Raw genomic sequence first — 23,307 nt, forward strand, 5'->3', positions numbered from 1 at the left:
AGCGACTCTACATCAGTGGGACGGGATAGACGCGTATATCTAACAATTCCGTTGCCTCCACAGAGTTACGGCATCTTTTGTATCTCTGAAACTAGAGCAACTCGCGTACGTTTGCTTTGAAGAGAGCCTAGCGTCAAAAAGTGTGGACGCGAATCATAAGAATCCAGAAAAAGCTGGCAACCCTTCTCGACAGTCTCTGTCAGACACTCTTAAGCGTCACACAACAATCCTCCCTCCCTATCACCTGTAATTCGAAAGAGCAGCTGCAGAGAGAAAGGGATAAAAATCCGCTGGGAATGACACGACGAAAAGAGGACGCGTGACAGTCTCGGGCGTTTTGTCGCAAGCAGAAAAAACGTGAGAAATACAGTAAAGGAAGGGCGGCGCGACACACGCTTTTTCGCAAAGCGCTTCAAAAGAACAACTCCGTCTCAATTCCCGAATTAGCAGTAGACATCTTGATTAATTATACACAGGGACGCCGGAAATTGATGGACCAGACCACATTAACAGCGAGAGTATGTACGTAACAACACGCGCGCTCCTAGAGCGCCCGACCTGCCGCGTTTTCGGAAGGCGCGCACCGTCGCGTGACCAGCTTGCTCAGTCAATCCTTCCTGCGCCTCGCTCGCTCGCCGGCAGCACACAAAAAGCTGTGCACAACGCACACCTGGAGATGCAACCGTGTTCAGATACTGAGTGGAGGGCAGAACTCCGAGGAATGAAGGCGGATGGGAAATCGCTGCAGTGCCGAAGGACTGTTTTGCGATGGCAGGATGCTGGAGTTCTTAACGTTGCAGAGCTCACTTGGATGCGGTCCACCCAGTCGGACCACAAACAGTTCAGTGTTTCCAGGGAGACCGGCGCCCCCGGGGATCGATTTAGATGTTGCAATTTTGCACCGTTCATAGTCGCGACGCCGCAAATCCTCCGGCTTGCTCATATACGTACACTCGTTTTAAAACGATCGGATCCACTCTGATTCAACATGAAAGGTGACAAATCTGTCACCACAGCTTCATCTCCCCTGCCACGATGTGTGCGGGAAATCAGCAATCGGACGAATCGTGGGGCACAACTGCGTCCGTCGTAACGAAGACAAGGTGCGCCAGCGCTCGCGGCTCGAGGTGTGTTAGCTGCCCCCGCTATACAACCGTATGCGCGTCTCAAGAATTCGTTGTTGTTCAACGCCAAGCCAGTTGAGCGAAGAGAGCAGCATTTGAGAGACGAACAGCTCTTCTGCTGCGATTTAGACGCCAACCCTCAAAACGCTCTCCTTGCGGCCGGCAGAAACACGAGCTTACGCTTTTCTTACGTGGCTGGGCTGTACGTGCTAGGATCGTAAGCATATCCGACCGCAAATGTGTGCACGACCAGCAGCCGTTGCACGGCGCGAGGAGCGAACTGGTGGCCTGTATAGAGGATGGAACCATCAGATAGCGAGGGGGGTAAACTCGATGCGCGTCACGCTTACGCTTCTGCTGAAAACGACCTTCGGTTTTGGTCATGTACGCGTTTTCTCTGGCTTCCTAGTGCTGCCAGTTGTTCTGGTTACTCCTTACTGATACACCTTACGCCAACATCGGTGCTCGGCGGGCAACTTGCAATTGATTTTTGTAGCACAAGCTTGACGCTTTCCTGCCTTCGCGGAATATTCTTGCAGGTGGCATCAATGACCGGAAATTGCGCAGTACGTGTGTGCCTGCAGAGCATCTGGGGTCGTTGCCTATGTTGTTTTAGGGGGACAGGCCGTACGTGTTTCAGCGAGCGTGGGTAGCTGTTGGAAGGCGAGTAAGCAGTCTCCACAGGTGGGGATGCTCTAGAGACGGCCCAACTGCGCCGCCCTGCCGCACGTGTTCCCGGCTTGAACCAGCAAATATTCAGAGAAGCGCCTGTTTTGTGGGTTTTCGAGCAGCAGCTACCGCAGCTATGTAAACGCTTCCTCCGTTGGTAAGGTATAAAGGAACAGAGACCACACGCTGAATGATACTGTAAGTTTGCTTACGTTGTGCTCATCGTTCCTCGGTAGTGAAATTTGCGTACCGGCCTGTGTGAAACAGGTGCTGCGTACGTGTTCTCCTCTGTGGTGCGAAGACCGCTCGTCCACTCGGGGAAACAAACCCGAGAGATCCGGTGTACTGTTTAGCACGAAACAGGTGCTGAAGCCGCTAGCCGACTGCGAAATCTCCCGCCCCCTCCGGCACGCGGGCAATCCGGGCCGTGCCGTGGTTAGTAGCTATGGAAGAGTATCGCTTCAGTTTTTCTACTGAAAAAGATGCTGTGTGCACTGGAATGCCGTCACAGCAGGAACACAAGAACCAGGCGTCCGCACCCCCGACCAGAATGCACGTCTGGCAAAAATACCCAGTTCTGAAAGCTGACGCAAGCAAAGCGACTCCACTAGGGCACATGCGCATTGATACCTTCAGAGCGCACGAACGCAGTAGATCTTCACAACGTCTTTTCACGGGCGCCAGCAGAGGGGGTATGTGACACCGGATTTTTCGCTTGTGTTCGCCGTTCAGCGGGCGAGCTTTTCCCCGACAACAAATACTTGAAGAAGACGAATCCGAAAAGAAGAATGCATACCAGGGTTCCCCAGCCGATGCACAAAAGCTCGCCCCCCTCGGGCTGGCCTGCCCCAGCCGGCTCGGCCTCTTCACGCGTGGAGTTGCCCATCGCTCCGTCCGTCTGGTCAGGCACGTGGGAAGATTCCTCTCCCACTGCATCGCGCTTACCAGCTGCTGGGTGAGGATGCTTTGCGGCTGAGACTGGGAAGGACCCAAGCGACATCACAGGTTCTTGTGAGCCTTCGGCGCTCGGATGGCCCGTCCCTCCTTCGAAGATGGCCGCTGCTGTCGCTCCCGAGGCCTTGTGAGTTACTTCTCTGTTGTATTTGTGAAGATACCGGATCGCCTCCGAATTTGTCAGCCTGTAGAGACCGCCTTCATCCGTAGAGACAGCTGCTCCGTCTCCCCCATCGGCATGCGCTGTTGCAGGGTCTCCTGGAGACCGGCCGTACGTTTTCAAGAGATGGGCTGCAACAGCAATCCCATCGCCGCCAGGTCCCCGGTGACCTTTCGCTTCACTCAGGGTTGGCGCTTTCCTGAAGAGACATGCACATACAGTGAGAATGGCAGGTACTTGTTTGTCTCACGTGTACGTTTCCCTATATGCTCACTTGCGACCCCCCCCCCCTCCCCTCGCCCTCCTCATTGGCCGCAAAATCAGAGAGCGGATGCAACCGTTCATGTGTCCTAGATGCGTTTCGCAGGAACGTGTGCGTGACAAACTCGACGCCGGCTCACTGCGCACGAACGCGATGGAGTTCTCCATCGATGTCTCACCCACTTGCACACCCCAACGAATATGCGTTACCTCATCACACCTTCGAATCTCTACAGCTTAGGCGTGCGACAGCAGCACTGGGTTGCGTCCCATAGGTCATGTTCCCGTCGTGCTGGTGACGGACAGAACGTCGCCCCCCAACGCCAGCCTCTCTGGCTCGCGTCGAAGGTCTAACATGAAGATGTTCTCAGACACGGTATGTCCGCCGCTGAACGACGGGAAGAATGCCGTTGGGCGAGCGGATAGCTGACTGGTCGGACAACGCGTCACGTAAGCTAACTGAGAGCTGCATTTCCTCCCCAACGCTCCCATCTGTCCCCCCAGCGGCAAGCCCCCTAATCGCAGCACGCTAGAATCACTCTCTTTTTGGTGACGCGTACATGAGCGCCGGGTCGCTACATGGAGACCACGGACCGCCCGTGCTTCCTCCTTGTTCGCCGCATCCAGTGCTGGCCTGGCACAGTGCCTTCACAATCGCCTCAGCAGTTAGGTCTCCACCTGTCATCCTGCAGTCAAAGGCCCGTTACGCGTCCTCAGAATACAGAACCGAAACAATGACAAAAGTAACTCGAGTGAAGCGCAAGTGTGCCACACGTGTGAATTCTCAGCGAACACCGGCAGGCTGGGGACACCCCGGAGAAGCTCCTAGTCTTGTCTGAGACTCCTGAACACATATTATCTTTCCGCCTCTGGCATCGAAAGTTCCGCAAGAATCACGAACCAACCATGCGCCGAGAACAACAAATTCACCATCTTCATCGCGATGTAGTGGACAACACGTGTGCCATTCCAAATTCGAGCACCAAAACTACACTCACTCTTTCGTGTTAATGAAGAAAACGGGTACGCGGGATAAGTGAAGATCGATCTGACGTTGAAGAAGGTTTTCCGCGGTATTGCCAGCTTCACATTGCCTTCCCATATCCTCCACAGGAACGCCAAGATTCGTTAACTTCTTGAGGCTGCAGTTGGTATCAAAGGGCTCGAATAGTCTGTTTTCACCGCTGGTGGAATTGCCACCAGATTCCCCTGCTGAGTCCATTTCGTCGTCAGTAGAGCGAGGTTCAGTGGGCCCCACATCTCCGCCTCTCAAGTGGTCTCCAGTGCAATCACGGCACCAGGCATCGAGGTATGACCAGAGCAGCCGGTTTCCTGCTGCAAGACCGCTGGTCTGTAGACCTTCAGTCGGTGACGTTGACGAACCGGGGTTGTTCCCAGCGGCCGCGCCGGCCGCGTACTCAGACAGGCAGAGCTGAAGCAACGTCTCTTCTACGATTGCACGACCAGAGACTTGCTCCGCGAGAGCCGGTGGCTCATCCGGCGGGAACGAACAGAAACGACCACCCTGGCGTCCAAGGCAAAATCGGGCGCTGTAGGGGTCGTCGACCATGTTGAATAAGTGGTAACCGACACGCAAACGGATGGACGGTTTGGAAGATGAATTTGGGGTGACGCCGTCAGCCGGAAGTCGTTGTGGAACGGTCGCACTTTGTCCAGATTCACGGTGAATCTGTTGGATCAAGGGAGCGAGTCTCGAGATGAGGGCTCGAGATGACGACAGCGACAAATCGATATACAACAAAGCATCTACATCTTGATGCTGGGAAAGGTCGCAACTCCGTTCGTTGCTAGGTAGACGAACCTCTAGTGGCTCTTCTTTGACCGTCCCATTTCTGTGACCATGGACCGCCCCTGTGGACGGGGATGGTGTGGGCGTTGGAATCTCCATAGCATATGTGCATCCGTTGTTTTCAGAGGCCCGTGACGTTGCAACTGTGCAAGAGGCCACCACACAGGCCGCGGCAAGTAGTAGCGTGCACTGGTGTGTCCGGCCTCGTCCTCGATACAGGGTTAGTTTTCAACAGATGAACGCTAAACCAGAGAATACATAATGAACATGCTAATTGTGATGAAAAGAACGGTACGGTGGATCAAAGGTGTGCGGATCCTGTACGTGCCTTCCGGGGGAGGCGGGTTTCGTGACGGCGCGCCCCCCCCCGCAAAGTTGGCGTAAACGAGGGTGTGCACACTCCCTATCGCCCAACGTTGTGCTTACATAACGCAAATAACAGAACGAGTATGAATCTACAACTACAAAACCGCATCATGCCATGATAGTGGCGGTATCACTAACCAGCAGCGTAGCGGAAGGTACGCACTTGCGCAGCTGCTTTCTCGATTGCCGCCCTGTCCAGCCGCTGCTCGTGGTGTGCCGTCTCTCGCGGGTCTGCGACACCGAGCAGGAATTCAGAGAAGTGAGGTTCCTGGCCGCTGGCCAGCTTAAAAGTCATATCCTGGTGAGTAAAAGCTGCAAAAGAATGCGACACATCGTTAAGTACTTAAGAAGAAAATAACAATCCAGTAATCTGGCGTCGGCTTGAAGTGACATGCCAGCGCCGAGAAGACATGACGCTGGATCGTCACATGTCGCTGGCAGGGTGCTACTCTCGGAGGCCACGTTTAGTGAGTCAAGCAACGCGTGGCAGCACACAGACGACCCGGCGCCTTCGCCATGTATGGCAATCACGGCGTCGATGCTGCTACAGCTTTACGTGTTGCGTAGCAGCAACCGGAAACTGCACGCACGCTTGCGCCGGTGTCAGGGAGGACTTCTGTACTAGTGCTCCCTCCCAGAAATGATAGCCGATCTTATTGATGCTGCACTTGCGTAGTGCTCCAAATCGTACAGTTACGCTGTATCGTTAAGATGCAGGCTTATGCATTCCCTGGATTTGCGGTAGTGATGGTACTCTTGTCGGTGACGTAGCGTTAGACTGAGGTAGCGTGAGACTGAGGTAACGTGAGATGAGGTAGCGTTACCTTGCCCGTCTGTTACTACCTACAACTTTCATCTGTGCGTTCTGGGCCGGCTACAGTAGCGAAAGAGCTTTTGTACTGGCATCTTCATTTCCGGCTGGCGAAGTAAACTTGCGTGTCTGTACACCGTGTGTGAAAAGTAACACTCCAGTACACCTGTCGGGGGAGAAAACACTGGCCTCACGTCTGCTGTGCCACCAGTGTCACACACAAAGTATTAACCCACACGAGAAACTATGTGGAAGATTATGGCGACCTGGGCGCTCTGCGCCTTGACTTTTTCGTGTCGCCCTGCGTGTGCCGAAGAGGGACAGGAGCATAGCGAGTTCATCGCTAACGTTGCGGGCGCACTAACCGGAGCGGCTCAGGGACTTGCAACAGGCGGGATGGCGGGAGGGCTCATCGGTGGTCTCGCAGGTGGACTGCTTGGTGGCACATTTGCTCAGACAAGACAAACTGGTCTACCTGCGCCTCCCCAAGTTGGTAACTGCCGTGCCGTCGCTGAGCATATAATGCCGATCTCACTACGTTGACATCCGTCAGCTGTGAAATTGATGCCCAGCAAGCACATGAAGATTTCCAGGCGCGATCTACAGAGCATCATCGGCGACTTGAGACAAGAAATCAGGAAGCAGGTTTGCTGCCCATATACATGCAGTCCCTGGCCTCGACTTTGTTGATATCGGTTCCGCAGGTGTATAATGTTGAGAAGCAATACATGAACACGCTCAAACCGGGTCCTAGAGCTCTTTCGTATGGTTCTGGCTCTTTCCTACCTGGTCCTGAGGCACCTGTAAGCTGCAAATGATATGCATGCTAACTTTTGCCAAGTCATACCCAGTCTCCCAAATAGCGGTTTGCGGGAGTCCCAAAGAAAGAAGGCGCTTCCGCTGTTATGCCCTTGAGGGCCCCTGTGGTAATGCTAGCTACGAATCGACTTCTTGTGTATGCACAACGGTGGTGTGACAGTTCAGGCAGACTGACCGTGTCCGACCGCCTGCGCAACAGAAGGGGGAAACTGAGAACGAGTTGGGCCATATTATTGAGGCGCTGAACGAGGCAAGGCTATCTGGCAGTCTCCAGAGGTTCAGAAGCAATAGTTCGTGCTTCTTCAGCTTTCAGACGTCGCCAAAGCTTCGCACGCGGAGCATAAGGAAAACACACAGGAAGGGACCTACGCTGACGGTGCGGACTTCCACACATAGGTCTCATTGCTGCGGAACAGCTCTTAAGAATCAAATACAGGACCTCTCTAGGCATCTGTTCCGCCTCAGTAGTAGAAAATAGAGTGCGGCTCCTTGTGGGGGAACGAATCGTCTGGCTTACAAGGGTGTCAATGCGCTGCTAGTGCTTTGTTAGTTTCCACAGATATCTTGGAAGGACCGGTCTGCGTGATGGTCAAGAGCAGCACAGTTTTACCCTGTGCAAGATGGCGATGAGAGGCTCCTCAAGAGTTACGTCTTTCACAGGAAAGTTATGGCGTCTCTCCTTCAGCAGTCCACCCCGTGTCACCGCGCACGGAAACAGGTGGCTCGTTTCGAATTTGTCTCATCGGTTCACACAGGAGCAAACGTACTGTATTTCCTAGCATTCGCTCGTCACCGGCACCGCGATGCATCGTCTGCTCTAACTCGCGGTACAGCATGGACGCCCGCCTGCATGTGGCATACAATATTTTTCATGTACGACACTCCACGTTCTTCGGCTGGGTGGTCCGAGCCAGCCGTGTCTGTCCCCATTTCACACCAGCCAGCGGAAGATACCTACAGCTGCCGCCCAGCCATTCAGCCTGTCGAGATTCACCATGACGGCGCTAACCCCGCACGACTTTGTGCGGACACAGGGAGAATGTAGTCACGCCTTCCCAGTGTGGTGCCTCTCAGGCATCAACGCAGTTCCGAATACGGATCATGACAGAGCAACCACAGGAACGCTCCGCAGTCGCGCTGCGACTGCGGAGCGTATACGAATCGATACGTGCATCCATGAAGCAACAATCCTTCCCCTTTTGCCCATACCTACATTTCTGTTAAGCACCCACTCTCACTCTCAGGGCCGGCATACCGCACAACCCTGAATCACGTCAGCGCTACCTCCCGCTACGGGCATTATCAGAGTCTGCTTTATGGGCTGCGCAACGACAACAGTAAGTCGGTGCGTACCACCGCTCGCCGCTACTTTATGAGAACCACGGCTTTCTCTTGTACGAGCGCGTCTAGTTTGTTTTGTCCGTTAGCACTTCTGCGACACCTTCTGTCGCTGTCCTGGATCTACGCAGCCATACACCCATGAGGACTAGTATGAACAAGATGAACAAGGTCCCACCTACCCAGCCCGTACAAAGGACACCATCCACTTCACCTGTGCCCAACCCCGGTTTTCCGTCTACGCCACCTAGACTTGACGACGCGGGCGAAGGGACCCCGTCTAAGTCTGGTATGTTTTGCTGCAGCTGTCCACGATCCATCGGAACAACAGTCGCACAGAGAACAGACGACGGAGCGGCGATAAATGAGGGTCTCAGTAACACAGGGGGAAAAAGCCCAGGGAAAGTTAGACAGAGGTGATTAACCGTTGATTCGCAAACCAGAACACCGTTTAGCTGACCCCGCTGAACAGGTTATAGTTATGTTGTGGGCGCCTCTCCTCTCAATATAATCGTGACCACCAGCCACCGGGAGTGTCAATAGCAGCGACTGCTGCAACCGCGGTTTTCTCGCGTGTACTTGGCTACGTGGTGAATTGGAAACGGAATCACGTCACGCATTACATCATGAATGAAATCGGGACGTTACTCGATATGATACTGTTCTGCCGCTGAGGATTTCCACAGTCCAGCGAGATGGGCAGCCAAAAACAATCATTCAAAAAAGCGATTGCGGACACAGTTAGGCGTGCACCAGGCTGCTCGCGGTGGTATCACTCCGCCACGCGAATACGAACACAACGACAGGCGTTACCGGTCCTCCAGTGGTGTGACCGCTTCTGACACAAAGAGAGTCGAAACACACTCGGGGGTCTCATCGGGTGAAAACGATGCAGTTGTGTCGCGCGTCTCACACTGCACGAAACTTACATGGCTTAGCAAATCGGCAGGCAAGGGCTGTCTGTCCAGCTCCTGCTGCGCGTTGTTCCTGAAGACCGGCCCAGTTGCGAGCTCCGCTCACGACTTCGCAGCAACCAGGCGGGGCAGCCCAGACATCTCGGCACAGTCCCTAGTGATACACCAAGAGGCTGCGGGATCCCGCAATGGACAGCCTCTCCCTGAGCAGGAAGTTGCTGTAGGGCCACGCACACCATCGCCTGCAGACTTCGATGGTCAGCCTGTGCTGCCGTCTCTTCTCAGTTGAGGGATCAGCTGCCCGAGAAGTCGTTCACCGAACCCCGGAGCGCCTATACGGGGCTGTGCCTGCGTTCCCTTGTCGATGGAAGGGGCACAGGCTAGGAACCAGCGTTGTGAGAGTGCCAAGCGGGAGTGTGTAAAAATGCAACAGTTCTCGTGTCTTCGTGAACTCCCCAATATGTATGTTCCAGCCAGTTTACTAGCAGTTTCGTACCAGCACGCAATAAGGATCCAATTACGGTGCGCTGCCACCGGTAGGGAAGCGGAATACCGAGACTGGCGAGATCTCTCTAGCCTCGACTCCATCGAGAACTTGACTGTCTGGTAGCGCAACTACGGGACCACACCAATCGAGACACGGTTGATGCTCTGTCCATAGGAGTGACAGGTTTTGCGTGAAGAGATCGTCAGCAGTGTGCGCTCCGAATCCAGTATATGGAGCAGTCGTTCACGGTGTCGCAAGCCTCTGGGCAAACAACGGTGCTGACACACACAGCACACGGAGGCTTCTGGCTCCTGTGGAAGAAGCGGCATTCCGCGGAAGAAGTCGCATTCCGCATATTCGCACGTATGAAGGGGATAGGGGCCGGCCGGGCGGGCATCGGTCCTTAGTGCATGTCATTATTGACACGCTCCAGTGCGGTGGCGCGATCTGTGTGCATACGCGTAGGATATTTCCTCCTGTAGTTATGAGCATGTATCTAGGTTGAGAAGCCCAGATGAAAGGGCCACTTTTTCCAACGTCACTGGCGGCACGGTGTCCGACCCCGCCATATGAAAAAGCGGACACCTGCGCGGGCTTCCTCGGGGCGGTATGCTTTTTTCAGTGAAGAAAGCAGCATGCAGCACTGCTGGAGCATGCGGTGGTGAGCGGCAAGCGGGGTCACAGCAGACGACGTGCTGCGGCATGCCCCTGAGTCGTCAGCCAAGCGTTCTCCATGACAACGGGACAGAGCTGCACCGCAGCGCCTGATTTGAACGTCGTCGGCTGTGGCACCCCCGCGTGAGTTTGACAGTTACATCGAGGATCGAATAAAATCATCTGGGAGACCCGACAAATGTGTACGCGCTGCTCTGGTGGCGCAAGTCGCACAGCATCGAATAAAGTGAGAGACGATGGAGGCGAGCCAGCTCGCAGCTATCTCTGCGCGGCCTCCCAAGGCATGCTGCCCCCGCGCGTCTCACGCTGCAGCTGCTGCCCAGAGTGGAGCGCTGAGCTCTTTGCATTTTCGTCTCAGGGAGCAGACACCCGCAGTCTCTCTAGGCAACCGGTGCCTCCTTCGCGTGCGAGAAAACGCACGCGCTTGCCTTCTCCCGCGGCCGCCACCCTGTCGTCGCCTTCTCTGCTCCTTCGGCGTGCTCCACCGGCCTCGATCTCCCTCTCAGATGAGTCAAGGAAAGGGAAGCCCCGACGCGAGGGCCTCTTCAGCCTGCAGCTCTTGGAGGAACGGCTCGACTGGAAGCAGGTGCGGATTCTGCAGGAGGTGTTGCCTCTGCGCTGCGGAAAGGGCGCCCGGCCCTGCGAGATCCAAAATCGGCTGGAGCGAGCAGTCGACCGACCCTCGACTCAGCACCTCATGCAGGCGCTTGCCTGCCTCCCGGTTGAACGGATCTTTCGCCAGCGCTTGTTGCCACGCGAAGCTCGACATGACTCTGAAGAAAGCAAGCCAAAACGCATCTGCCCCCGGGGAAGCAGGTCAAAGCGATTCCAAGAGGCCCCTCTAAGCTCCTGCGTGCAGGCGTCCACGCACGGGGCATCCGCCACGTGCACCGGGTCATAGACGAGCAAGCGAGGGCCTCCTACGCTAAAACCGGCAGCTGAGCACTGCATGCAGCAACTCCAGTTTTCAAAACGATGAACTGAGCCCGAATGTGTTAGCCGCTTGGCGGCTGACGCTCGCCTGCGCAGAGATGAGCGCAGGCGAGTCTTCAGCACAGCTTCACGTTCCTCGCCCGGCATTCGGTCTTCTGCGCGCACCAGGTATCGACCGGCGCACGCCTACTTCCCCCACGCCTCCCCCTCCGGTCTACGGCGCCGCACGGCGTCGCAGTCGCCTTCTTCGCGGTCACGCGTTTGAGCCGTCCTCCCGCTCCGTGTGACCCGCGCTGGCCGCGCCTGTCTTACCGGCAGAGGAGGTAACAAAAGTAGCTGCCTCCGTAGTGAATGATGTGCTCAAAGCGAGCCACGTGCGGCTTCCCGAGGATGTCGGCGATCGGTCTCGCAGTGACGCCCTCGAGAGGCGCGCCCGCCAGCCAGGCGTGCCGGCCGTAACTCTGATCAACCCAGGCGTGCAGGGCAGCAAGCTGAGCGTCTCCGGCGGATGCGTGGTGCGCCGGAGGCGAGCGGGAGGCGTTGGCGGGCGGCGCTGAGGCCTCGGGATGGTAGCTGTAGAAGGCTTGGTCCATCAGCGCATGCATGACGAGCTGCAGCGCGCTCAGGTGCGCAAAGTTGCAGACCGCCTCGCGCGGCCGGCAGGCGTCTGGCGCGCGCAGCTTGTCGAGGACCAGCGGCGCAACGAAATGCTCAAAGAGATTCGACGGAAACTCGGCGAAGTCTACTACGCCGCGAGTCCCAGAAAGATGCTGAAGCTCCGTCTCCGAAAGGAGCGAGTGCAGCACGTGGCCGAATTCATGAAGCAGACTTCTGCTCAGCGACGCAGTGAGGTGTGTGTCCTGCAGAAGTCGGTCCACGTCGGGCCCTGGAAACAGTCGCAGGCGAGACACGCACCCGAGCCGCGGCCTCAAGCAACGAAGCCCTAAACCCTAAACCCAGGCGTCGCACCCCTTCCTTCACTCTTGTCTGGCCGATGCGCAGCCATATCTTCAACAGGCACTGCCCACAGATAAGTCGTCATAAAAAAACATAGATGGATGGATTTGCGTATGTCGGCAGATGTGTGCGTAGATGGAGCGATGCGTCGACAGCGAGGTAGCAAGGCGCTCAATCCGTCGACGCTCGCATGCGCCCTCACATACCGTCCGGAGGGAGGCCAGGTCCGGGCCCCTGGCTGCGAACCCCGTTGACCTCCTCGTCTAGCCAGTCGCATGCCCTGCCGTCGTCTATCCCCCCTTCCCCCCCTCCAACTCTTCGCTGTCTCGCTCTCAACGATCGTGCTGTCCCTGCGGCGGCTTTCTCCACATCTCCCTCCCTCTCTGCGTACCTTCGCGCTGACTCATGTCGAGGCCGGCCGGCGGGGCGAAGCTGCAGACGAGCGCTGTGCACGGCAGCTGCCGCAGTTCGGGGCCCGCCCAGCGCGCCACATGCGCGTCGGCCTCTGCTGGGGGCGGCGGGGGCAGCTCCTGCACTGAAGACGTCCACAGCGGGCCGCCGAGTCTCCAGCCCTGCGCATGCGCGTAGGAGAGTCGCTTCGAGCCGCGGACGGTGAACTGCGCCAGCAGTCGCGTCTTATTGGGGCGCGCAAAGAGATCTAGGTAAAGCACGCCGCGCAGAGACGCCGGCGAGCGCGCAAAGTCCGCAGACGGCGCAGCAGGCGTACGGCCAGAAGTCGCAGGGGCGCCTGGCGACGCCGAGGACTCCGGAGACGAGAGGGAGAAGATCCGGGCGGCGCGCGCCGCGGGATCTTCGTGGAGCTCGAAGCGTAGCACGCTCCAGTGCCAAGTCTCTCCTGAGGCAGCAGCAGGGGGAGAAGGACAGCGCGCCAAAGCGGCAGTGACACTGGCACGGCTGAAAGCGAGTCGCGTACACGAATGGAGACCTGGAAGCTCGGGTGGCGATCCGGTGTTCACAAACGTCTATGCAGGATGGCCCTACGCAGGAAGGCCGCGCATGCGCCGACCCTCTCATTCTAAACGTGGCGCTGGGACGCCTCCATCCGAGAAGCTGTTCAGGCACTGCCGTCCCTGATTGGGCTCCATATTTTGCAGCTCTCTCGACGAGCTCAGGAGAAGCCATCGCGACAACAGGCTGCTCCTCTCCTCACGACTCTCCTGGCGCCCTGCGGGCGGGCCTGAGCCGGCGTCTGCTTTGCCGCCTTCACTCCGCCCTCGCCTTCCGGAGTGCCTTCTCTTGGTCTGAAGCTGGCTGCACGCCTCGGGCGCTCCACCCAGCCCTCGCCGGCGCCTGGCCTCGTCTCGGCGTCTGGACATCGGCGCGCAGTGTTTGGTTTTCAGCTTTCTCACCTTTCGCGGGCGGCGTGCGGACAAAGCTCAGGCCGAGGAGACGCGCGACCAACGCCTGCATGCCCGCCAAGAGCTCCGCGACGGGCAACGACACTCGCGCGCCGGGGCTGAACTCACACGCGGGAAAGAAAACTCGCGCGAGAGTCTGCAACTGAGGCGCCGCAGGGGGTACGCCGGGGTCGCACACGGCGCAGCGCAGACGCAAAAGAAACCCGCGACGGCTACACACAACAGCCCTCGCGTGCCTTGGCAAAGACGGAGAGCCCAACGTGCGAAAGTGTATCAGAGGTTGAAGCAGAAGCCCCGTCGTTCCAGCCTCGCAAAGCGACGTAGTGCCGCCATTCATCTCCTTCTCTCCCCCCCTCCCCCTTTCGTTTAGATTGCCTGTATTATCTTTGTTATATTAATACGTGTTGCTTAACTGGTCCTATATCTACTACAGTTATCACCTTAACTATGCTCTGCGAATGCACTTAACACGGTCAAGCAAAAACCCAAGAAAACTTGAATTCGGTCAAAATCGGCCTTCGGGTATCTAAACCAGTAGTCCAACGCATAGTGCAGATTCCCCAAAAAAAGCTGACGAAGAGTCTTATCTCAGAGGTAGTCACTCCAAATTGCGTGATACCGATCAGACTCGCATACCTCCTGTCGGTGGCCTGGGCGTTGTACGCATGCATCAAGAAGGGAATATCCCAGGCCTCAAGACCTGCGCGGTTTCCGCTTGCTGGAGTGTGCTGAAGCAGCCCCGTCGCAGCCCCGAAGGAGGACAGCGTCCGCAGTTCAGTCTCTACGCCCGGCTGAGAGAGAGAAAAAAAGACGAGCGACAGAAAGCACGCAGAGTCGCAGCGTAGCAGACAGACAGTAGAGGAGTGAGAACGGATCTTCAGCCTCTAAAGACGCAACTCAAACAGCTGCTGTTGCAGCAGAGGTGCGTGTATGTGTAGTGGGCGCAGACGGGCGTGCGCTGACACGAGGGAAATGCCTGCAGGCGCATGCATGTCGCCCAACGAAGCGACGCTTTTTGTTTGATTGCAAAATCCTGCGCCCGCGACCCCTAACCTGGAGTGCGTGAAGCAGCCGGGAGAGAAAGGCGTCGACGTTCTTCGGGGTCCGCAGAATGCCGTCCCTGAAGGCGGCAGAGACAAGAACCGCGGGGGAACCCAGAGGGGCGGAAACAAAGGACAGGGCGGTGTACAGAAACGCCGAGAGACGCAAAGTAGGGAGCCGAAAACCCCCCGAGAGACTTCATGCGTGTTCGCAGACTCTGAAACCTCCGGCCGGAGCTCTGGTCTCTCTCCGGCAAGCGCAACTTCGGCGATTACACCAGCGCTCTCAAAACATCCACCTATCCCCCCCTCGCTAATTTCCTCCCACCTGGGGAGCCAGACAAAGGCGTAGAAAAAAAAGTAAATCAGGCGAAAGCTGTAGGAGGGTCTGTGCGCATGCACTCTGGAGCTCTGGCCCTACACTGGCTGGCGTAGACGCCTGCGGGAAGTCTCACCTCTGCGCGTAGGCTGCCCAGGATTCGTAACCTCGCAGCTTTGCGAGCTCCTGCCGAAGGCCTAGCAAGCGAAAAAGATGTGCTTCAATCATCTGACGAGCCCAGCGACAAGAGGGAGTCGCGGAAGGATTTGAAAAGAAATTTACTCCTGCAACTCCCCCACAAAAACACACTAGCACGACCCGCCACGCACCCCCACGCCCGAGAGCAGGCAAATCTACACACGTATCGATACGACGTCGCCTGCAGGGATCTGTGCGGCGTGGACGGAAGGCTGGACCGGCAGCGGGAGGCGCAGTGCAGCCGCACACCTACACGCCCTCTAAACAAGAGTCCCTCGCCGCGTTTCGTCTCACTTGGTCGTTGCGATTGCGTTTCTTTTGTAGCGTGTAGACATCCCGGCGCAGAGCGGGGTCACGCGACTCTCTGAGAGGCCAAACACAAAAACCGCGGCGGACTGCGCATCATAATTCAACTAGCCGTGCCCCCTGAGCAGGCGAGCCGCATGGACGAGCGCAGACCTGATCAGCTTCACAGACGGATTCGCCGTCTCTCCTCCCGCAGCCCAGATTCGCTGCCGCTTCCTCTTCCGGTAGGCTGCCATTTCTTTCTGGGCCCCTCTTCGTTCCGTTTTCGTCCCCCCGCCTCCTCGCTGCAGATCTTCCCCTTTTGGCTCCATGAGGCCTCCACGCGCCGTAGCCTTTAGGTACCTGAGGACGGCGTGCGCCAGTTCGCTCTCAGCGACGACGGTCACGTGCAACTCGCCGTCGCGCCCTCCTCGCCTGAACCCGCCGCGCTGCCGGAAAGGAGAAAAAAGAGAGTCGCGGTCCCGCTCGCTGTGCTGGGAGTGCTCAAGCAGCTCTGCGCGGAGGCCCGACGCGAGCAGCGCCCGCACAGGCAGCCAGAGGCCTGAGCGCAAAGAAGAAGACACCGCAGTGAAGAAGGGGTAAGACACCGGCAGCAACGCACGCCAAGGCGCGATGGAGCGCAGGCGAAGAACGAATCGAGAGCGCGCGACGCCCACAGCGGAGAAGCAGAGGAGAAGGGGAGAAGGGAGGGGGGGTGGAGGCGGAGGAGCGTCTTTGCGAAGCCCGAAACCCAGCACCTCACGGAACGCCAGCGAGGAGGCTAGAAAAGAAGTCTTTATCCGCATAGCCAGCCACAGAGCACGCGTCCACAACTCAGCAGCCCGCCCTACCCCCTCACGAACTGTGTATACAGCCAGTGAAGGCCACAAGGAGAGCTCCAACAACCGCACGGCAGATGAGATGGAGCGCGACAGACCGAGCCGGCACGCTCCCGTCTCGCAGACACCAGGAATCTCTAACACAGACACGCGTCTCTGGCGAAAAAAGCAAACGCCAGAAACCGAGGTACGTGCGGAGAGAGGCTGCCACCTGCGCAGGCCACAGCTGAACGGCAGGACGTCTTTTTGAAAAAGCTGCGAGCCCTCACCTTCTCGGTGCTGAGGCTCCTCCTGGTGCTGCGCGATCTCTGCTGCCAGGGCCGCTTCCTCAGCCATGAGGCTAAGGTAACGATCCTTGCAAAAAAACAGATGGACAGGCAAGGAGGAACAAGCTCTGGAGGCGTGTGCGGCTGCTGGTGCAGACGCAGATAAGCCTTGGTAGTCCTATCTAGCGCGCCGACCAAAGCCTCTCGGAATGGATGAGCATGAAGGCCGCTGCGCATGCCCATGCAAGTACACACGAATCCACACAAGCGCATGCACGCACACGCACATCGGGGTGTTTTGCACGGCCGCTAGCTCGCGTTGGAGCCCCGTGACCGCGCGAAGCGACGCCGTCCCCCCACGAAGCGAGACGGCGCTCGCTATGGAGAGAGGCGAAAGTTTTTTTCCTCGCCAATCGGGCTCGCTCTCACCTTCGCGTCACGCTCGAGAAAGACGCCCTGCTGCTCCATCGCCTCGCGCATGCTGCGGAAGACGACGGCCTCTTCCTGCGTCAGCCGCGCGCCCGCCACGGTCTCCACTGCGCAAGCCGCCGTCGACGGCATCGCACCCTCACCACCGGCCTGCGGGCGCGCCTCGCTGGCGGCGGGTTGCGCGAGATCCGGGCCCAGCTCCTCCGCGAGGCGCTGGAGCCGCTCGTATACCTGCAGGCGCGGCGGAGGGAGGCGGCACACCTAACGACTCGCGAGGCGCGCAAGGCCAGCGCCTTGAGGAGCGTCGCTGCATCTCTGCGGGGCGCGGGCGGCAGCGAGGTGAGGAACGCGGCTCTCACCTTGTTGTTCACATTAACGCGGCTCATGAACTCTTGCACGTCGCCCACGACCTGCGCGCCAGCCTGCTTCCACTTGGCGTCCGGATGCACTTGTCTGGTGCGGCGCAAAAAAAGGAAAATTTGCATTTTCCATGAGCGCGTGCGAGCGCGAGAGCCAGACTGCGCAGCCTGGAGACTAGTCGTGTGGCGAGCCGCCACCGGGCTGGGCTAGTCGGTGAACGAAGCTTCTCTGATGCGATGAGCTGCTACGAATCGAGATGGAGACGCCCACGCACGTCCAAGAAAAGAAGGACAAAGAAAGAATTAGAAGGCAAATAAAAAAGCCTTGTGGCAGCGACAGCCCCTCCGGGCGTTTGCAGGGAACTCCTCCTTGACATTGCATATGCCAGTACCTGAGGAGGCACGTAACGTCGTCAATTTTCCGAAAACAATCTTCCCGACAGAAATCACCATTAATGAACGGTTTCAGAATATGTTCGTCTCTGTCGATGCTGTGGTGGTTCTGGGTCTGACGAAAAAAGTACAGAGGGCTGCCGTCGCTCTTATGCACTCAGCTCACCGGAGGAGCTCGGCCCCGTCTGCTACCTTGCAGAGGGTGTTGCTGACGGCGTCGAGTGCCTGGACTGCGCGGCGAGCGTCTTCCCACGAGCCTGCCAAAGCGCCGTCTGCGGAGTCAGAAGGAGGCGCTTCTTTCGAGACAGACAAAGAAGCGGATTCGAGTGAGGATGCAGAATTCTGCTCTGTGGTCGCCTCCGCTTCAGCGGAAGTCGGAGTCGCCCCTGTGGCGAGAAGTGCCTCGCAGTCGGCAACCGCCCGCTGGCCAAGGCGAACAAGTTCCTCAGGTGTATGTACACCGGGGAGCGCCAGGATGCCGGGGCCCTCTCCCTCGCCGCTGCCCAAGCCTGAGGCGCGCTTCGCCTTGGGTGTCAAAGAAGAAAGGAATGAAAAAACACCATGTCTCGCGGAAGAGAGAGAGCAAAAGGAGAGGGAAGAGTTTGGATACGGCCAGGAAATAGTGGCGGAAGACCGGCGGCGCAACGAGATAAACAGGCGCTCGCCCACGGGAGTGGCGAACCTAGAGGATGAAGGCGAATGCAGGTGAGAAGGCAGGAGGAAAAGAGAGGAAAGCCTAGACGGGGACTGAAGCAGAACGTGAGTGCAAGACTGTGGTAGCGATGGCGTGGAAACGCAAGAATTCGAGCTGCGAGCAGAGTGAGAAGGGACGTGATGAACCACGGAGACGAGGCATCCGGAGCGGTGCCGGCGTCGCCTGCTCAAGATGTATCTCCCCGAAGCGTGCATGGTGTTAATCCAGGAAGAAAACACTCAAGGCTAACGCAAGACCGACGAGAGCCACGCGGTGGAGTTGTCTTGTATAAGGGTCAGCTGCAGGCAAAGCGGTGATTCATCTGTCGCAATGATACCTCGCCCGTAAGGAGTGTTTGGCAGGAGCCGTCGGGTGGGCTGAGAGCTTCAAGGCCGACACAGCGCAGTCCCGAAGGCACGTGCAAAGCCAAAAGCATTATAGAGGCGGCCGCAGACTCAGGTGGGGGTACCGGATCTAAAGAGAGATGAGACGGCAAACTGTAGAGGAAGACAGGCAGGGCAGGCAGTGTGCGTTCATTGAGCAGCGGAAACGCATGTCGCGGGGATTCTCACTCCAGCCCCGTACTTGCAATGTACCGCGCCGCCTGGGCACCCCCCAGGCGGGATAACTAGCTGAAGAAGCCGAAGAAGGGGTAGAAGCAGAGCTACTTCACCTTCCTGGAGACCTTGGAGGAAGTGGCAAGGAGAAACAAAAACGGACAGACGACGGAGTGAAGTCGAGCAGCATTCAACGGCAACAGAACTGACAAGGTCCAGATCGAGACGCAGCACGCCCCACTCCGGGAAGTTGCCCTGTACACACACCTCCTCCACGGGTGTGGAAAGAGTGTAAAAAGCGAAAGCAGCGAAGACAGAACTAGGAGAATGTACCTCTCGAAACGGCTGTCCGACCGCAAGCCGTGTGTTCTATTTTCACAAGCTTCTTGCATGTGCTGCTAGATGCACGGAACAGCTGGAGACATAACGGTTGCGCTTCCTCTCGATACGCGACTCCCGCTTCTGTCTCGCGCTTGCCCGTGATTTTGCTCATTCCAGCGCGGCGATTCTTTCACGAAACAGCCAAGACGCTGCCCCAGCCAGCCAGTTTAACCGATTCATCTACGGGGACGCACCGACAAATGCAGGTGCTCGCAGACTCCATTCGCACATCAACAGTTCCTGCTGCTCAGCTGGGCGTTTCGTGGCGCTCTCTCTCGGGCTCTCCTCCACAGGATTACCCTGCCTCGCCGCTTGTCGTAGGACCGTGTGTAATGGAAAGCCCTCTCTGTTTTTTAAAGAGAAAAGCGCAGACACATACGTAGACCTCTTGGCTCCAATGTGGCCTTCCCAGCGCGGCAGTCTTCTAAAACCTATCCTCTGCAGCCAATCCTACACGCTGCAGGGCTCCTGAAGTACTGTAGGACCCGTCCCTACCACTTATAAAAAGAGTTGTGGACTTTCCCAAAGAATGCACTAAACACTAGGATTGAAACAAGCACACAACTGTTAGCGTCCTGTAACGCAGGCTTGGAGGGTCCGCCCTCCTCGCCGCTTAAACGTTTGTCAAGCTTGAGTAGGTTAGCACTCGACCTCCCATTGAGTTTTTCTTAAAGTACACACTTTCTCTGCATTGAAGCGGTGTTTTCCGCCGCTCGCTCGATGAGCCTGTAGTTATTGTTTGACTGTTGCTATTCTGAAGTAGCAGCAGCGCCCGCCGCTGGCACAAATCGCTGCGCGTGTTTCTTTACCGCGCGTCTCTGATTCGATTCCCGTGCGTTTATTGCGTGCTTCTGCAGACGCAACCCCGGGGAAGAAAGTGCTTATTGGTCACTGTTAAGGCATTTCTGTTCGTACGACGTTCTCGCGTGCATTCTCTGGTAAGCCTACCGGCTGCACCCGCTGTCTCACAGACACTCAACCCTCCTGCGGAAAGTCAGTTCGCGTGCAGGCAAGTTGCTCGCCACAACAAAAAACCTGTTTTTGCGTCGCGTTCGTGAGTGTCAAGCGCTCCTCGGTGTGTTTGTCTTCAAGCGGATTATCGCGTTCCGATTCGCTCTGACGCGGGCGCTGGAGCCAGGAAAAGGTCAATAGTCTTCCCTCGTGTCATTCTTTCACGGCGTTCCGCGTGTTTCTCGTGTCATCCCCGCTGAACGGCCGGTAAAAACGTTTCCCTCGCCTCGCTGGAAAGCTTGTTTCCGGTTCTCTTCCCTGGAAATTTCTGCGCGCGTGAAGAACCGTGCTGCGGCTCGCAGGATCGGGGAAACAAAACTCTCGATACCATGCCGCAAACCCGAGGCGGCGTGGGGTTTTCCGCAAGCCAAGCGGGGCAGAACGCTCGGAGGCGCCCGCAAGGCCTCTTCTTGGCGCTCAGCGTTGGCTGCCTTCTCTGCATTGTGAGCGACTGAGGCAGAGAAAGACAAACGACGTAGCCCCGTAGACTCGCACTGGTGCGGCAGCCGGCTGCAAAGAGCCTACCCATTGCACACGCCTATTCTCCTCTTCGTTTGCTATATGCATCTTTATCTGCTGGCATGCCTATTGATATGCACGCTAGCAATTCGATCTGCTTCACTGTCCAGCTGAGGTGGACGCTGGGGTTTGCCTGTTCTATGCCACTGCTAGATGACGCCTGAGGCTGGCGGTGGATCGGAGGTGATGGATTTTTATTGGAGTCCCCACAACGTCTAACAGCCTCTGCATAGTTTCGCTTCTTTTCTCGCATGTGTGGAGTAGCCTGTTGCCTGTCAAAGCCGTTGTTCGTCTCTCCGTTGTCAGTTCGCGAGAGTGTCATGTTTCCACCAAGGCTAGCACTTGGCGCAGGCGTCCCTCGTACCGTATTCAGTGCTTCAGAACCGTGTCTGCCGAAATGCGTGGCATTGAGGCATTCGTGAGAAAGCCTTTGCCTAGGTGATATAGAACGAACGGTTGTGGAGTGGCGCAGAGAACTAGGTTTTTAGATCAGAGCCGGCCGCTTGAACAGCAGTTCTCGCGTGCGTTCTCGCGCCTCACATTCGAAACGCCTTGAACGCGTTTGCTTACTGTCTGCCTACACATATATATATATATATATATATATATATATATATATATATATATATACATATATATGTTCGCCGCGGTGTGTGCAAACATATATATATGCCTATATACCTGTGTATATATGTATGTATGTGGATGTCTGTATATTTATGCTGTTGTGTGAAGTCTGCATGTTGGCACGGCAGGTGTCGCATCAAGAATCTTTGTTGCGTTTATGCTGTGTTTCCAGTCGTTCGCTCAGGGTGCTGGCGATGAGGGGACTTCGGCGCGACTGTCTGCCGCTTCGCGCGACGCAGAGACCTGCGGAGAGTCCTCCAGGATTGTTTTTCCTGTGGATTCCTTGAAGTCTCACGAGGACGCGAAGGGCGGTGCCCGCGCCCAGCCAGTGCGGGTTCACTTCGCCTACGCACGCGGACGCCGAGGCCAGGAGAAACCAATGCAGGTGGTGATCCCTACGCATGCAGGCACTGGCTACACGCTTGTGCTGCTCGAAGTCTACCGGGGGCTGGATTTGCCTGTAAACTTCCTCAAAGAAATCCAGCTAAAACTGGGGAAGACGCGAGGCGAGGATCCTGAAACGGCGCCAAGCGCAGCGGACGCTAAAAAAGGCAACGCGACGGACCAGCCGCAGCAGCACGAGGAGAAAGGCGCGGAGGACAGCGAAGACGTTCTGTTTCTCAAAGTCTTCGCCGAGCCTCTGAATCAGCACGGCGTTGTCGTCTCGCATCCAGAGAAAAGGCCCCGTAAGCCAACGCAGGCAGAGACGCGCCGAGCGAACAGCCCGCGCGAGCTGGTGGAAGCGGACGACGAAAAGGAAGCTCGGAGACATAAGTGGGCGAGAGGCGAGCTTTGCATTCATACCCGAGACCCTCGGCGTCCCGCCGCAGCATGCGAGGCGAGGGCGGCAGCATGGCCCACCGAAAGTCAACTTCCGAGCGCGAGGGCGAACCGACGCCGGCGAAGCGAAGGCGAAGCAGTGGGGGATGTCACACAGGATGACTGTATGTTGTTTGTGTTTGTTCGCGGATCATCGCTTTTTCCAGTCGTTAGCTGCTGCTTGCTCTGCATGTGTTGTCTGCAGTTTCCATGCTCGGCCTCGGGAGCGACTCGACGCGAGCGACAGGCTCGACGCACGCGTTCGTGAGCGAAATCCAACCCGAAGAGGCCGGCGACGTCGCTGTCGCCTTCGCCCTTGTCCGCCCGTGGAAAATGAGCGACGCGCCGCAGGTTTTTGTCGCGCTGGCGCACTTCGACTGAGCGACACGCGACGCGCGCGCGCAAAACAAGCCTGTCAACCGTGACGGCAAACAACGAACTAGAGCCTGCGTCGGGGGAGGAGGTTTCAGCTGCAGAGCGACAGCCCCCTGACGAGGCAGGCGCACGCGGCATGTGCGCTCCGCGAAGGTGATTGCGAATGAAGTAAGAGAAGAAGCGAAGGGCGAAGGAGCAAGAGGGCAGAGTGTGGAGTGTGTGTGAGCCAGCAGCAGCCTCAGACAGGGAAGCGGCAAGGCCGACAGATTTCGTGAGAAAAGTGGGGAAGCGGCAAGGCCGACAGATTTCGTGAGAAAAGTGGGGAAGCGGCAAGGCCGACAGATTTCGTGAGAAAAGTGGGGAAGGGGCGGAGAACTCTCGCGACAGAGTAAACGGCACGGCTGGACTGGCGCAGCGAGAGCGAACCAGAAAGGCAACGAAGCGTGCTGAAAGGTGCAGATTCGAGTTTCCTGGAGAGTGCTTGTGATCCGTGTATGCGCGTAGTTTCCCCGACTGCCCCTGGCTGCTATGGTCGGGTC

At 57.3% G+C, this 23,307-nt stretch overlaps 3 protein-coding genes across 3 annotated transcripts; 1 reads left to right on the plus strand and 2 right to left on the minus strand.

Annotated features, from left to right (window-relative positions):
• Positions 1-2,451: 2,451 nt before the first annotated feature.
• Positions 2,452-4,738, minus strand: BESB_032560 (uncharacterized protein; the record flags this gene model as incomplete). The annotated part of the gene is made up of 3 exons (XM_029361848.1): positions 2,452-3,106; positions 3,729-3,854; positions 4,167-4,738. 3 exons carry the CDS (start codon positions 4,736-4,738, stop codon positions 2,452-2,454), a joined length of 1,353 nt encoding a protein of 450 aa, XP_029215068.1.
• A 6,161-nt stretch (positions 4,739-10,899) lies between these two features.
• BESB_032570 (peptidase family M3 protein) lies at positions 10,900-18,694 on the minus strand (the record flags this gene model as incomplete). Its single annotated transcript, XM_029361849.1, has 13 exons — positions 10,900-11,161; positions 11,634-12,207; positions 12,670-13,134; positions 13,649-13,755; positions 14,294-14,448; positions 14,711-14,777; positions 15,153-15,244; positions 15,509-15,578; positions 15,863-16,061; positions 16,608-16,692; positions 17,034-17,264; positions 17,393-17,486; positions 17,952-18,694. The coding sequence occupies 13 exons, from the start codon at positions 18,692-18,694 to the stop codon at positions 10,900-10,902; spliced, it is 3,144 nt and encodes a 1,047-aa protein (XP_029215069.1).
• Positions 18,695-21,731: 3,037 nt separating this feature from the next.
• Positions 21,732-22,774, plus strand: BESB_032580 (uncharacterized protein; the record flags this gene model as incomplete). The annotated part of the gene is made up of 2 exons (XM_029361850.1): positions 21,732-22,260; positions 22,599-22,774. 2 exons carry the CDS (start codon positions 21,732-21,734, stop codon positions 22,772-22,774), a joined length of 705 nt encoding a protein of 234 aa, XP_029215070.1.
• Positions 22,775-23,307: the final 533 nt, after the last annotated feature.

The sequence above is a fragment of the Besnoitia besnoiti genome, assembly GCF_002563875.1.
Source record: "Besnoitia besnoiti strain Bb-Ger1 chromosome Unknown contig00018, whole genome shotgun sequence".
Lineage (NCBI taxonomy): Eukaryota > Apicomplexa > Conoidasida > Eucoccidiorida > Sarcocystidae > Besnoitia > Besnoitia besnoiti.